Source organism: Pseudopipra pipra, chromosome 3 (genome assembly GCF_036250125.1).
Source record: "Pseudopipra pipra isolate bDixPip1 chromosome 3, bDixPip1.hap1, whole genome shotgun sequence".
Lineage (NCBI taxonomy): Eukaryota > Metazoa > Chordata > Aves > Passeriformes > Pipridae > Pseudopipra > Pseudopipra pipra.
In genome coordinates this window covers 110,877,372-110,888,362 of record NC_087551.1, presented here as the reverse complement: position 1 = coordinate 110,888,362, position 10,991 = coordinate 110,877,372, and the positions used below count along the sequence as shown (strand labels likewise).

The following is a 10,991-nucleotide window of genomic DNA, read 5'->3' as shown; positions in this document are numbered from 1 at the left end:
GGCTGGGCACATCAGTGCATCTCTCCATGTGGGCTGTGCACTGTGGCTGTGCTGGTGGATAACGTGTCCCCTCCAGGTGCAGCTGAGTGGGGCTGGTGCACAGGGCAGTGATGCTGTGCTGGGGGTCATGTTCTCAGGGCTTTCCTGGAGATGGCAGAAGGTACCTGCAGTGTGGTTTGCTGGGGCTGCCTTGTTTTGTGTGGTGCTGACAGTGTCAAGATGCTGGTTTTGCCTGCTGCGTGTTGTGGTATGTGAGGTTGTGAGGGATGATGTTGCATGGGATGTAGGGAATCAGATGGGTCTTCCAGGGTCTTGTGAAATCAATTGGGACTGTCCTGTTATGGGATGAAGTGGAAAAGCAACATGAGGGAGAGAAGGGAGGTGTGTTGGTGCCTGTCCTTTCAAGGTCCTTCAGTGGGGAGATGTGTCCAGATGAGATTTTTAAGATCTACCTCAGGACCTAAGCTGGTGAGAGAAATGACCAATTCAGGTTCTGCTCAGTTCATGCTGGAACTATGTCATGTTTAGAGGACCTGCTGTGGAGGGTTGACCTTGGGCAGCTGCCAGCCCCCCACCCAGCTGCTCTGTCACTCTCACCCATACACAGGGCAGGCATGGAAGAGCTCATGGGTCAAGATAAAGGCAGGGGGAACACTCACTCATTTGTTATTTTGTCATGACAAAACAGACTCGAACTGGGGACAATTATTTAAATTTTTTCCCTATTGAAAACAGAGTAGGATGATGAGGAACAAACACAAAACTAGAAACCGATGTCTCCAATCCCCCGTTCATCCCAGACTCAACTCAACTCCACTCTGTCATTTCCAGCTTTTCCACCTCCTCTCCATCGGCAGCACAGGGGGAAGGAGAATGGGGATTGCAGTCAGTTCATAATGTGTTGTCTTGTCCACTCCTTCCTTCTCATGGTCTTCCCCTGATCCAGCACAAATCCTATTTCATGGTTATTCAGTGTCCATTTGGAAAAGTCAGTCTCACCTACAAGTAAAAGCAGAGCAGGAGAGCAGTCACACAGAGCAGGGCAATCCTGTTCTTGCAGGAAGTGGGGCAGAGAGGACCCTCAGGGCTGGTGTGGGCAGTGGGCTCTGCACCCACCTGTGCCCCCCATGGCCATTCCTGCATCACTGTTTGTGTGTCAGTGACCACCTGTGGAGAGTGACAGGAATCAATGTGTTCACACATCAGTTATCAACCACTGCCAGACAGTGATACAGCTCATCATATTACACTAGAACAGCAGAAAGTAACGTAAACTAAAACAGAGATAAACCTGTTGTTATTTTGGTTGTTTCAGTCAGCAAATACCGAAGTGTTTGAGGAAAGTTTGCAGTATTGTTATTGCCCTTCTGTAACCAGCCCATGTACCAGGTCTAAATAAATTTTTTATTGGCAATAATTTAACTCAAAGAATTAGCTGGATGAAATTATAATTGAAAATATTTTATTTAAGCCACACTATTTTAGTTCATAGGGTTTGAATGATATCTTCTTAATCTCAGTGATAAAGACTGAACATCTGTATCGTCTACATTGCCTGGAGAGTTGCATGAGAGATTAAATGACTCCCTTTCTAGAATGAAATATCGACATTTTGCAAGTGCTACAGCAGTTTTTTACAGCTCCTACCTCATGCAAGCCTTGAACTTCACAGAGAGCAGAATCCTTAGCAATGTCTTTTCCAGTTTGGGATTGCCAAAAATCAGAATGATTGAATGAGCACCCGGAAAAGCGTATTGAAATACTAAAATGAGAAATGTCACAGGACTTCCCTTCCTCGTGGCATAAACCAGTGACAAGATCAAAGATGCAAAGTTGATGCTGTACATTACTAAAAAGGAGAGAATGGATTTCATGGCTTTGATGTGGGCATCCATGCTGAGGTCCTTCATGGAGTTTGTCTGCATGTTGCGTTTGTGTTTCCATAGGGAAAAGAGAAGGAGAAGAGCAGAAAAGGTGACTGCTGTGAATGAAACAGCATATCCAAAGCCAGCAATAAAAAAAGAAGGGAAAAAATGTTTATCCATTTTGATATTTGCTTTCCAAAAATTACCTCGTCCAGTGGAATTGCGGTTGTTACAGTGCGGTTTATTAGCGATATCATAGACAATGATGCCAATAACCAGGGAGAAAAGCACTGACCCCAACAAGAGGCAGGGCACAATCCTGTCAATTTTTCCTTTCAGGTAGATGAAGAAGCTGTTCCTGAAATTGGCAATTTTTATACAATAAAAGACACAAAGACAGGCTGAAAACCACAGACTGGAATAACTTAAAAAGCTCTGAATAGACGCAACTAGTTGAAGTGTGGGTTGAACATACAGGAAATGGGGATAAATTATTGAAAGAAAGAAATATACCCATGAGATGCACAAATACCAAAACCGGGAGGATCCCAGAAACAGCAAGATCTTCTCATTAGAGTTCAAGGTTTTCTTCTTGACCCAAGCCATGTAAATCACAGAAACAATGAAAGCATTTATCCACATGCCAGCAAATGCCTCAAGGGTGACAATGGCCACAGCTGTGGCATCATATGAAGTGATATTGAACTGTTCTTGAGAGTGACAAGCTTCCATCCTGGGAGCTGGGAGCAGTGCTGTGCTGGACAAGGGGGCTGTTGCACCAATGCCAAACACAGGTCAGCGTCTGCTGTTGCCTGAGTGTCAGGTCTGGAAAGAGGAGCTTTATAGAGCTGCTGGTGGGGGGGATTTTGTGCCGCTGGTCTTGAGAGCAGGGCAGGTGCAGGGATGTAAATGTGCTGGGTATCCCCTTACCTGGTGTCAGTGTCAGTGTGCAGGATTTGCATGTTGGTTCAGGAGGGCTGTGTTGGGTGGCACAAACAGCGGAGATGTTTTTGTGCTGTGGACAGCGTGGTGATTTTGTGGGTGACCCATTTTGATCCCTGTGAGGCTTCAGGATCTGGGCTTTTCTGTGCTTCGGTCAACCACAATGAGCAAATTAGTTTTGTCTGCAGTCAATCAAAAATATTATTTCTTTTCATAGTTTTTTATATTGTTAGATGTTAGCATATTGCCTTGAGAGATATTGCCTGTTCTCTTCTTTATCCTTTACTCTGGAATTTCCTCTTGTTTTGCTGAAAAAAACACAATAAATGGTGTAGGTGACTTTTTTTGCTTGTTTGTTTGTTTTCCTTCTTTCTTTCTTTCTTCTTCTCTCTAGATGTATATGAGAAGAATAGACGTTATGTGTATTACAACAGGTCTGAAGATGAAGTGTCTCTGATGGGATTGTGCTTGTACACCGAAATTAAATGAAGATATTACACCAAAAGGACCGTACCGGGACTGGAGTTTGTGTTCAGTTCTACCTGGAGAATCTCACACCTTTAAAAAAATAAGGATGTAAATCAGAGTCTCAAATGCTGGGTTTTTAAAGCAGGAAGATGTTGATCAGGCACTTGAAATACAGATGTCTGCTTTTAATTCAAATCCATGCTCTGCAGCACCACTTGAGAAGGGGAAAGAATCTCTCGGGTTTTTATCTACCAGCCACTTTTGGATGCCCTTTTTGCATCTCACGTAGCACCAGACCCGTGTGTTTCTGCATCAGAAGAATTGCATCAGACTGAATTGCTTCCACCTGAACTTGGTTCAGGCTGAACCTCTTCCCTCTCCACAATCCTTGTCTTTCTCCTTTATATGGGAAATCCCAGATGAGTAGCCTAACTAGTTAGTTCACTAACTACTTAGGCTCTTAGTTCCACAGTTTCTACTGGGGAAATCCATTGCATCCATAACTAAACTTTAATGCTCAGAAGGCCAGAATTGGTTCAGGATGCAATCCTGAGAAACAGAATAAAAATCTCCTTTGGGCAGGTATTATAAACTTTATATGGAAATCTTAATTCAACCCCAAATCCTCCTTAGACAGAGAAGGAGGACTAGCATTTTATAAAGTGGCATTAGTTATTTGTTTACTTGTTTCTGGGGAGTTGCTGTTTAAAGAGAGATGGGTTGGTTGGTGAGGCAGCCTGAGAGATTGTGTGGTGTTTGGGAAAGGAGATATTACAGTGGTTGAGAGGTTGCTCTGGCCTAAATGGTTGTTTCTTGCATTTCATGAAGAGGAAGGAAACATGTTTGAAGGTGTTATTATGAGAAATGCAAAACTGGCACTTGGCGTGAGGTAAAATGTCCCCCTGAGCCTGAGCTGGTGACAGAGATGAACAAATCAGATTCTGTTCTGTGGATGCTGGAACTATTTTAAATTTACATGGCTTGCTGTGTATGCTTAAATTTGGACACCTGCTGGACCCTCACGCAGCCTCTCCTTCACTCCCACTCTACAACAGGGCAGAGAGGGAAGATAGGACAGAAACACTCATGGGTCAAGATAAAGACAGAGAGATCACTCACCAGTTACTGTCACAAGCAAAATAGACTTGACTTGGGGAAAATTAAATTTATTGCCAATTGAATATAGAGTAGGATAATAAGAAAAAACCACAAAACTAGAACCCCTCGCCTTCTCCCCTCCTTCATTACAGGGCAAAATTCACTCTCACATTCCCACCTTCTCCACCTCCTCCCCCTCAGTGGCACAGTGTGACAGAAAAGGGGGTTTGTGGTCAGTTCATAATGTGTTGTCTCCTCCACTTCTTTTTCTTCCTGCTCTTCCTCTGTTCAGATGCGGGTCCCACCCATGGGCTGCAGTCCTTCAGCGTAAGCCAGTTCCAGCATAGGGTCTCCATAGGATGCAGTCCTTCAGGGAACACCCAACCCACCTACTCTGACAGGCACTGATACAACTGGAAATATTACAAGGAACAGAGCCACAGCAGAAAGAAATGTAAACCAAAATAGAGATAAACCTGTTGTTCAGTTCAGTCATTTCAATCAGGAAATGCCAAAGTGTTTGAGGAAGGTTTGCAGTATTGTCATTGCCTTTTTACATACAGCCTATGCGACCAGAGCTAAATGAATTTGTTATTGACAATAATTTAGCTCAAAGGTTTATCTAATTGAAGTGATAATGATTTAACTCATATTCATGTGGTTTAAAGAATTTTCATGAAGTTTTCTAGAACATCTGAATCATCCACACTACCTGGAAAATTGCATTACAGATTAAACAATTTGTTTACTATAATGAAATATAAGTATTTTTCAAGGGCTCCAGCTTTTACTACAATTCCTACCTCATGCAAAACTTACACTTCACACAGGCCAGAATCCTTAGCATTGACTTTTCCAGTTTGGGATTGCTGAAAATCAGAATGAGGGAATGAACAACAGTAAAGGTGTAGAGAAGTACATAAAGAAGAAATACCACAGGACTTCCATTCTCTGTGGTATAAACCATATTCAATATCAAACATGCGAAGTTGATGCTGTATATTACAAAGAAGGAGAGAATAAATTTCATGGCTTTGATGTGGGCATCCATGCTGAGGTTCATCATTGTCTCCATGTTGCGTTTGTGTCTCCAGAGAGAAAAGAGAAGGAGAAGGGCAGAAAAGATGACTGCCATGAATGAAGTGACAAACTCAAAGCCATAGATTAAAAAAATAGACAAAAAATGTTCCTCCATTCTGATACTCACTTTTGAAAAATTTCCTTCACTGGTGGAATTGTTACAGTGTGGTTTATGAACAAAATCATAGACAAGGATTCCAATAACCAGGGACAGAAGCACTGACCCCAACAAAAACCAGGGCACCATCCTGTCAATTTTTACTTTCAGGTAGATGAAGAAGCTGTTCCTGAAATTAGCAATTTTTATACAATAAAAAACACAAAGACAGGCTGAAACCCACAAATTGGAACACTCAAAAAAGTTCTGAATAGATAAAATTAGAGTATATGTGGGTGGAACATAAAAGTAATTGGGATAAATTATTGAAAAAAAGGAATATACCCATGAGAAGCACAAAACCCAAAACCGGGAGCATCCCAGAAACAGCAAGATCTTCTCATTAGAGTTCAAGGTTTTCCTTTTGACCCAGGCCATGCAAATCACAGAAACAATGAAAGCATTTATCCACATGCCAGCAAACGCCTCAAAGGTGACAATGGCCACAGCTGTGGCACCATATGCAGTGACATTGAATTGCTCTGGAGAGTGACAAGCTTCCATCCTGGGAGCTGGGAGCAGTGCTGTGCTGGACAAGGGGGCTGTTGCACCAATGCCAAACACAGGTCAGCGTCTGCTGTTGCCTGAGTGTCAGGTCTGGAAAGAGGAGCTTTATAGAGCTGCTGGTGGGGGGGATTTTGGTGCCACTGGTCTTGAGAGCAGGGCAGGTGCAGGGATGTAAATGTGCTGGGTATCCCCTTACCTGGTGTCAGTGTCAGTGTGCAGGATTTGCATGTTGGTTCAGGAGGGCTGTGTTGGGTGGCACAAAGAGTGGAGATGTTTTTGTGCAGAGGACAGTGTTGTGATTCTGTGACTGACCCTTGTTTAATCCTTGTCAGGCTTCAGGATCTGGATTCTTTTGTCCCTTGGCCACCTGCAATGAGCAAGTTAGTTTTGCATGCAGCCATTCAAAAATATTATTTCTTTTGATAATTGTTGGTGTTGATGTTAGGCAGAGCATTGCCTTGTGAGAATTTTCATTTCCTGATGCTACCTGTTCTCTTCTTTATGCTTTGGTGTCAGTTTCTTCTGGTTTTGATGATAGAACAGGAAACACGGTACAGGGTTGGGTAGGTTTGTTTGCTTCTTTATTTCTTCTTCTGTCCATATGTATGTGAAGAGAACAGAAGTTATTTCTATAACAACCTGTCTGAAGATGAACTGCCTGTGCTGGGACTGTGCTTGTGCAAGGGCCATTTATATGAAAATATTACACCAGAAGGAGCATACTGTGGCTGGAGTTTGGGCTCAGCTCTGTGTGGGCCATTTGGTACCTTATTAAAATAAGGTTATAATATCAGAGTCTCACATGCTGGGGTTTCAGAGCAGGAAGATGTGGGTCAGGTGCTTGAAGCACAGGTATCTGCTGCTGGTTCATATCCATCCCCTCCTGCACCACTTGAGAAGGGGAAGGAGTCTCCTAGAAATTGCATCTACAAGTCCATGTGAATATTTTGGATGCCTTTGTGCATTTCAAATGGCACCTCACCCCCACGTTTATGCATCTGGATGGACACAGATTTTGTTGTGATCTGAATCACATCACACACAGATTGCTTCCATTGGAGCTTGGTTCAGGCTGAACCTCTTCCCTCCCTAGCAGTCCTTTCTTTCTCCTTATATGGCAAGGGGAATCCCAGATGATCAGCCTTGGTTGCTACTGAATTTCTACTGAGTGCTTTGAGCTGGATGAAACCTTAAAGATCATCTCATTCCAACCCCCCTGCTGTGGACAGGGACACCTCCCACTATCCCAGGTTGTTCAGAGCCCCATCCCATTAAAAAACACACTTCAATATTAAATTCTTCCCCTTTCATTGTTGTGGGGATGGAGAGACAGGGAAGAGAATGCCCATGGCAAGAAAACTCTTCAAAGAGAAAGCTCACAAGACAAGGTTTTTCACCTTCACTTCAACTTTTCAAATTAGCATCCCAGGGCCAGTCATGTTCCCTGAGCAGAAACTCTTCCTCTGGGTCACTTTCTAAAAGACAGTGCAGTGAATCTACAGAGTCCTTTGCAGTGGAGTCCTACAAGAAGGATGTATTTGCTTTACTGGGGGAAAAGAAAATCTGAGAAGCTTCAGGAGACCTCTGATGTTTGGGCTGCACACCTGGCACATATTCTCCTTCTGGGAGAACAAGAGCCAAAGCAAAACCTGCCAAAAAGCATGAGAAGCACACCCTTGGCAGCTTCTGTGAGCTAAGATGTCACTTTGTGCCCGAGATGATGACAGAAATGAACAAATCATATTCTGCTCTTTTTGTGTTGGAATTGTGTCACATTTAGAGGACAGCAGTGATTGGCTGACACTAGTGGTTGGGCACCTGCCAGGCCCCCAGTCAGCTGCTCCTTCTCTCTTTTTCCACAACAGGGCAGGGGTGGAAAAGAAGATGGAAAAGCTCATGGGTCGAGATAAGGACAGGGAAATCACTCACCAGTTACTGTCATGGAGAAAACAGACTTGAACTGGGGAAAATGAATTGACTTTATTGCCTATAGAAGACAGAGTAGGGTGAGGAGGAAGACGCACAAATCTTGAACCCCTTCCCTTCCCCCATTCTTCTTATTCTTCACATCCAAAATTCACTCCTGCATTCCTGGCTTCTCCACTGCCATTTCTTCAGCAGCACAGGAGGACAGGGAATGAGGACTGTAATCAGTTCATAATGAGTTTTCTCCTCCACTCGTTCCTCCTCACGCTCTTCCCCTGCTCAAGTGTGGATCCCACTCCTGGGCTGCAGTCCTTCAGGATAAGCCGGGTCCAGTGTGGGGTCTCCTTAGGCTGCAGTCCTTCAAGGTGCACCCACCCCACCTGCACTCTCAGACAGACAGTGATACAGCTGATAATGTTACAAAGAAGGGAACCAGAGAAGAAAGAACTGTTAACCAAAATAGAGATAAACCTGTGGTTTAGTTCAGTTGTTTCAATCAGCGAGTTCCTCACCATTTGCATATTGTTATTGCCCTTTTGCAACCAAATCACATGTATAAGGTCTAAAAGACTTTATTATTGACAAGAGCTTTGCTCAAAAAAATACCTAAATTTAAGGATAATAAAAATTTCTTTTGCTTATTCTAATTTCAGTCAAAGTATCTGAATGTTATACTCTTGACTTCAGTGATAAAGAGAGAATATCTTTCCCTTCCACACAACATGGAGAGTTTGCATAAGAGATTTAATGACTCTTCCAACAGTTCCTACTTCATGCAAACCTTGCATTCACACAGGGCACAATCCTTAGCAATGTCTTTTTCAATTTGGGATTGCTGAAAATCAAAATAATGGAATGAAAACCTGGAAAAGCATACAGAAATACAGAAATAAGGAAATGTGTGTGATTTTGGCTGCTAATTGCATAAATCAGTGTCAAGATCAAAAATACAAAGTTGATGCTGTACATTACTAAAAAGGAGAGAATAGATTTCATGGCTTTGATGTGGGTATCCATGCTGAGGTCCTTCATGGAGTTTGTCTGCATGTTGCGTTTGTGTCTCCAGAGAGAAAAGAGAAGGAGAAGGGCAGAAAAGGTGACTGCCATGAATGAAGTGACAAATCCAAAGCCAGTGATAAAATAAATGGGGAAAAAATGTTCTTCTATTCTGATACTTGCTTTCCAAATACATCCTTGGCAATTGAAATTGAGGTTTTTACAGAAAGCTTTATCAATGACATAGTAGACAATGATTCCAATAACCAGGGAGAAAAACACTGACCCCAACAAGAGGCAGGGCACAATCCTGTCAATTTTTCCTTTCAGGTAGATGAAGAAGCTGTTCCTGAAATTAGCAATTTTTATACAATAAAAACCACAAAGACAGGCTGAAACCCATATGTTGGAATAATTTAACAAGCTTTGAAGAGATACAACTAGTTGAAGTGTGGGGTGAACATACAGGAAATGGGGATAAATTATTGAAAGAAAGAAATATACCCATGCAATGAACAAATACCAAAACCTGGAGGATCCCAAAACCAGCAAGATCTTCTCATTAGAGTTCAAGGTTTTCCTTTTGATCCAGGCCACAAAAATCACAGAAACAATGAAAGCATTTATCCACATGCCAGCAAACGCCTCAAAGGTGACAATGGCCACAGCTGTGGCAGCGTATGCAGTGACATTGAATTGCTCTGGAGAGAGGCAAGCTTCCATCCTGGGAGCTGGGAGCAGTGCTGTGCTGGACAAGGGGCTGTTGCACCAATGCCAAACACAGGTCAGTGTCTGCTGTTGCCTGAGTGTCAGGTCTGGAAAGAGGAGCTTTATAGAGCTGCTGGTGGGGGGGATTTTGGTGCCGCTGGTCTTGAGAGCAGGGCAGGTGCAGGGATGTAAATGTGCTGGGTATCCCCTTACCTGGTGTCAGTGTCAGTGTGCAGGATTTGCATGTTGGTTCAGGAGGGCTGTGTTGGGTGGCACAAAGAGTGGAGATGTTTTTGTGCAGGGGACAGTGTTGTGATTTTGTGGGTACCCATGTTTAATTCATGTCAGGCTTCAGGATCTGTGTTCTTCTGTCCCTTGGCCACCAGTGATGGTCTTAGTGCGCAGGGTGTGCTCTCAGCAGAGCACAGTCAGGGGAGTCACTGTGCTCTTTCATCCCAGAGTCCAGGAGCTGAAAAGTTCAACCGATGTGCTAGAAAACTAGAGTTTCTTTTGATCCTCCAGAGGCATGTGGAGTTAGTTTTCCCATGGTAAGGCCTTAAGACTTTTGAAGAGCTACATAGTGGGGTGGGTGGGTAGGCAGCAAAAGGAAAGCTGCAGGTTTTTTTCCAGGGTTAAGTTGAAGCATATGCAGGAAAAGGGTAAAAAGCATCATGAGTCCCTGTGATAGGGTTCAAATCTCATCTACTTGCAATATGAAAAGTTTTAGGAATGGGACCATGCTAGTTTCCTCCCTCACCTAAATACTCTCAAGCCTCCAAATGAATTCTGGTCCTGAAAACTGTGGGTTTTTAACAGGTAAGGTCTGTTAAGCTCTGTAGGGCATGGAGTGCCCTTGGACACTGGGTTAGTACAGGACCTTGCACATTGGGACCACAGGTACCAACGAGACCTTGGCTGATTCTGTAGTGTAACCAGGAAAAATTGAAATCACAGCAAATTGCTCTATGGCTGCCAGAAATGAACCCTCAGCATTTTCTCTCTTCAGAATGGTGATATGTTTTTCTCCAGGGGACAGAAAGGCAATTAATATGTTACATGAATATTCATATCACAGGCTCCTATTTGCATGTTTTTGTGAAGGCTCTCACTACAGCACTGACACATGTAAAGTTTTTCACAGAAGACCTGGAGTTCATCTCAACAACAAAACTTGGTACCTGCCACACCCTTGAAATCCATTCATATAGTCATGAGGTTTTTGTAAAAATACTACTGAGATCTTC

General features: G+C 43.2%; 3 protein-coding genes across 3 annotated transcripts; all 3 read right to left on the bottom strand.

Annotated features, from left to right (window-relative positions):
• Nucleotides 1-411: 411 nt before the first annotated feature.
• On the bottom strand, nt 412-2,699 carry LOC135412193 (taste receptor type 2 member 9-like). Its single transcript, XM_064650714.1, has one exon. It carries the CDS (start codon nt 2,595-2,597, stop codon nt 1,644-1,646), a length of 954 nt encoding a protein of 317 aa, XP_064506784.1. The 5' UTR covers nt 2,598-2,699; the 3' UTR covers nt 412-1,643.
• Nucleotides 2,700-4,533: 1,834 nt separating this feature from the next.
• LOC135412194 (taste receptor type 2 member 9-like) lies at nt 4,534-6,436 on the bottom strand. The gene has a single exon (XM_064650715.1). The coding sequence runs from the start codon at nt 6,112-6,114 to the stop codon at nt 5,173-5,175; it is 942 nt and encodes a 313-aa protein (XP_064506785.1). The 5' UTR covers nt 6,115-6,436; the 3' UTR covers nt 4,534-5,172.
• Nucleotides 6,437-8,110: 1,674 nt separating this feature from the next.
• Nucleotides 8,111-9,815, bottom strand: LOC135410655 (taste receptor type 2 member 103-like). Its single transcript, XM_064647371.1, has one exon. It carries the CDS (start codon nt 9,760-9,762, stop codon nt 8,815-8,817), a length of 948 nt encoding a protein of 315 aa, XP_064503441.1. The 5' UTR covers nt 9,763-9,815; the 3' UTR covers nt 8,111-8,814.
• Between the last annotated feature and the right edge of the window lie 1,176 nt (nt 9,816-10,991).

Coding starts and splice junctions, on each gene's coding strand:
- LOC135410655 (XM_064647371.1), bottom strand. CDS start 9,762: ATGGAAGCTTGCCTCTCTCCAGAGCAATTCAATGTCACTGCATACGCT.
- LOC135412194 (XM_064650715.1), bottom strand. CDS start 6,114: ATGGAAGCTTGTCACTCTCCAGAGCAATTCAATGTCACTGCATATGGT.
- LOC135412193 (XM_064650714.1), bottom strand. CDS start 2,597: ATGGAAGCTTGTCACTCTCAAGAACAGTTCAATATCACTTCATATGAT.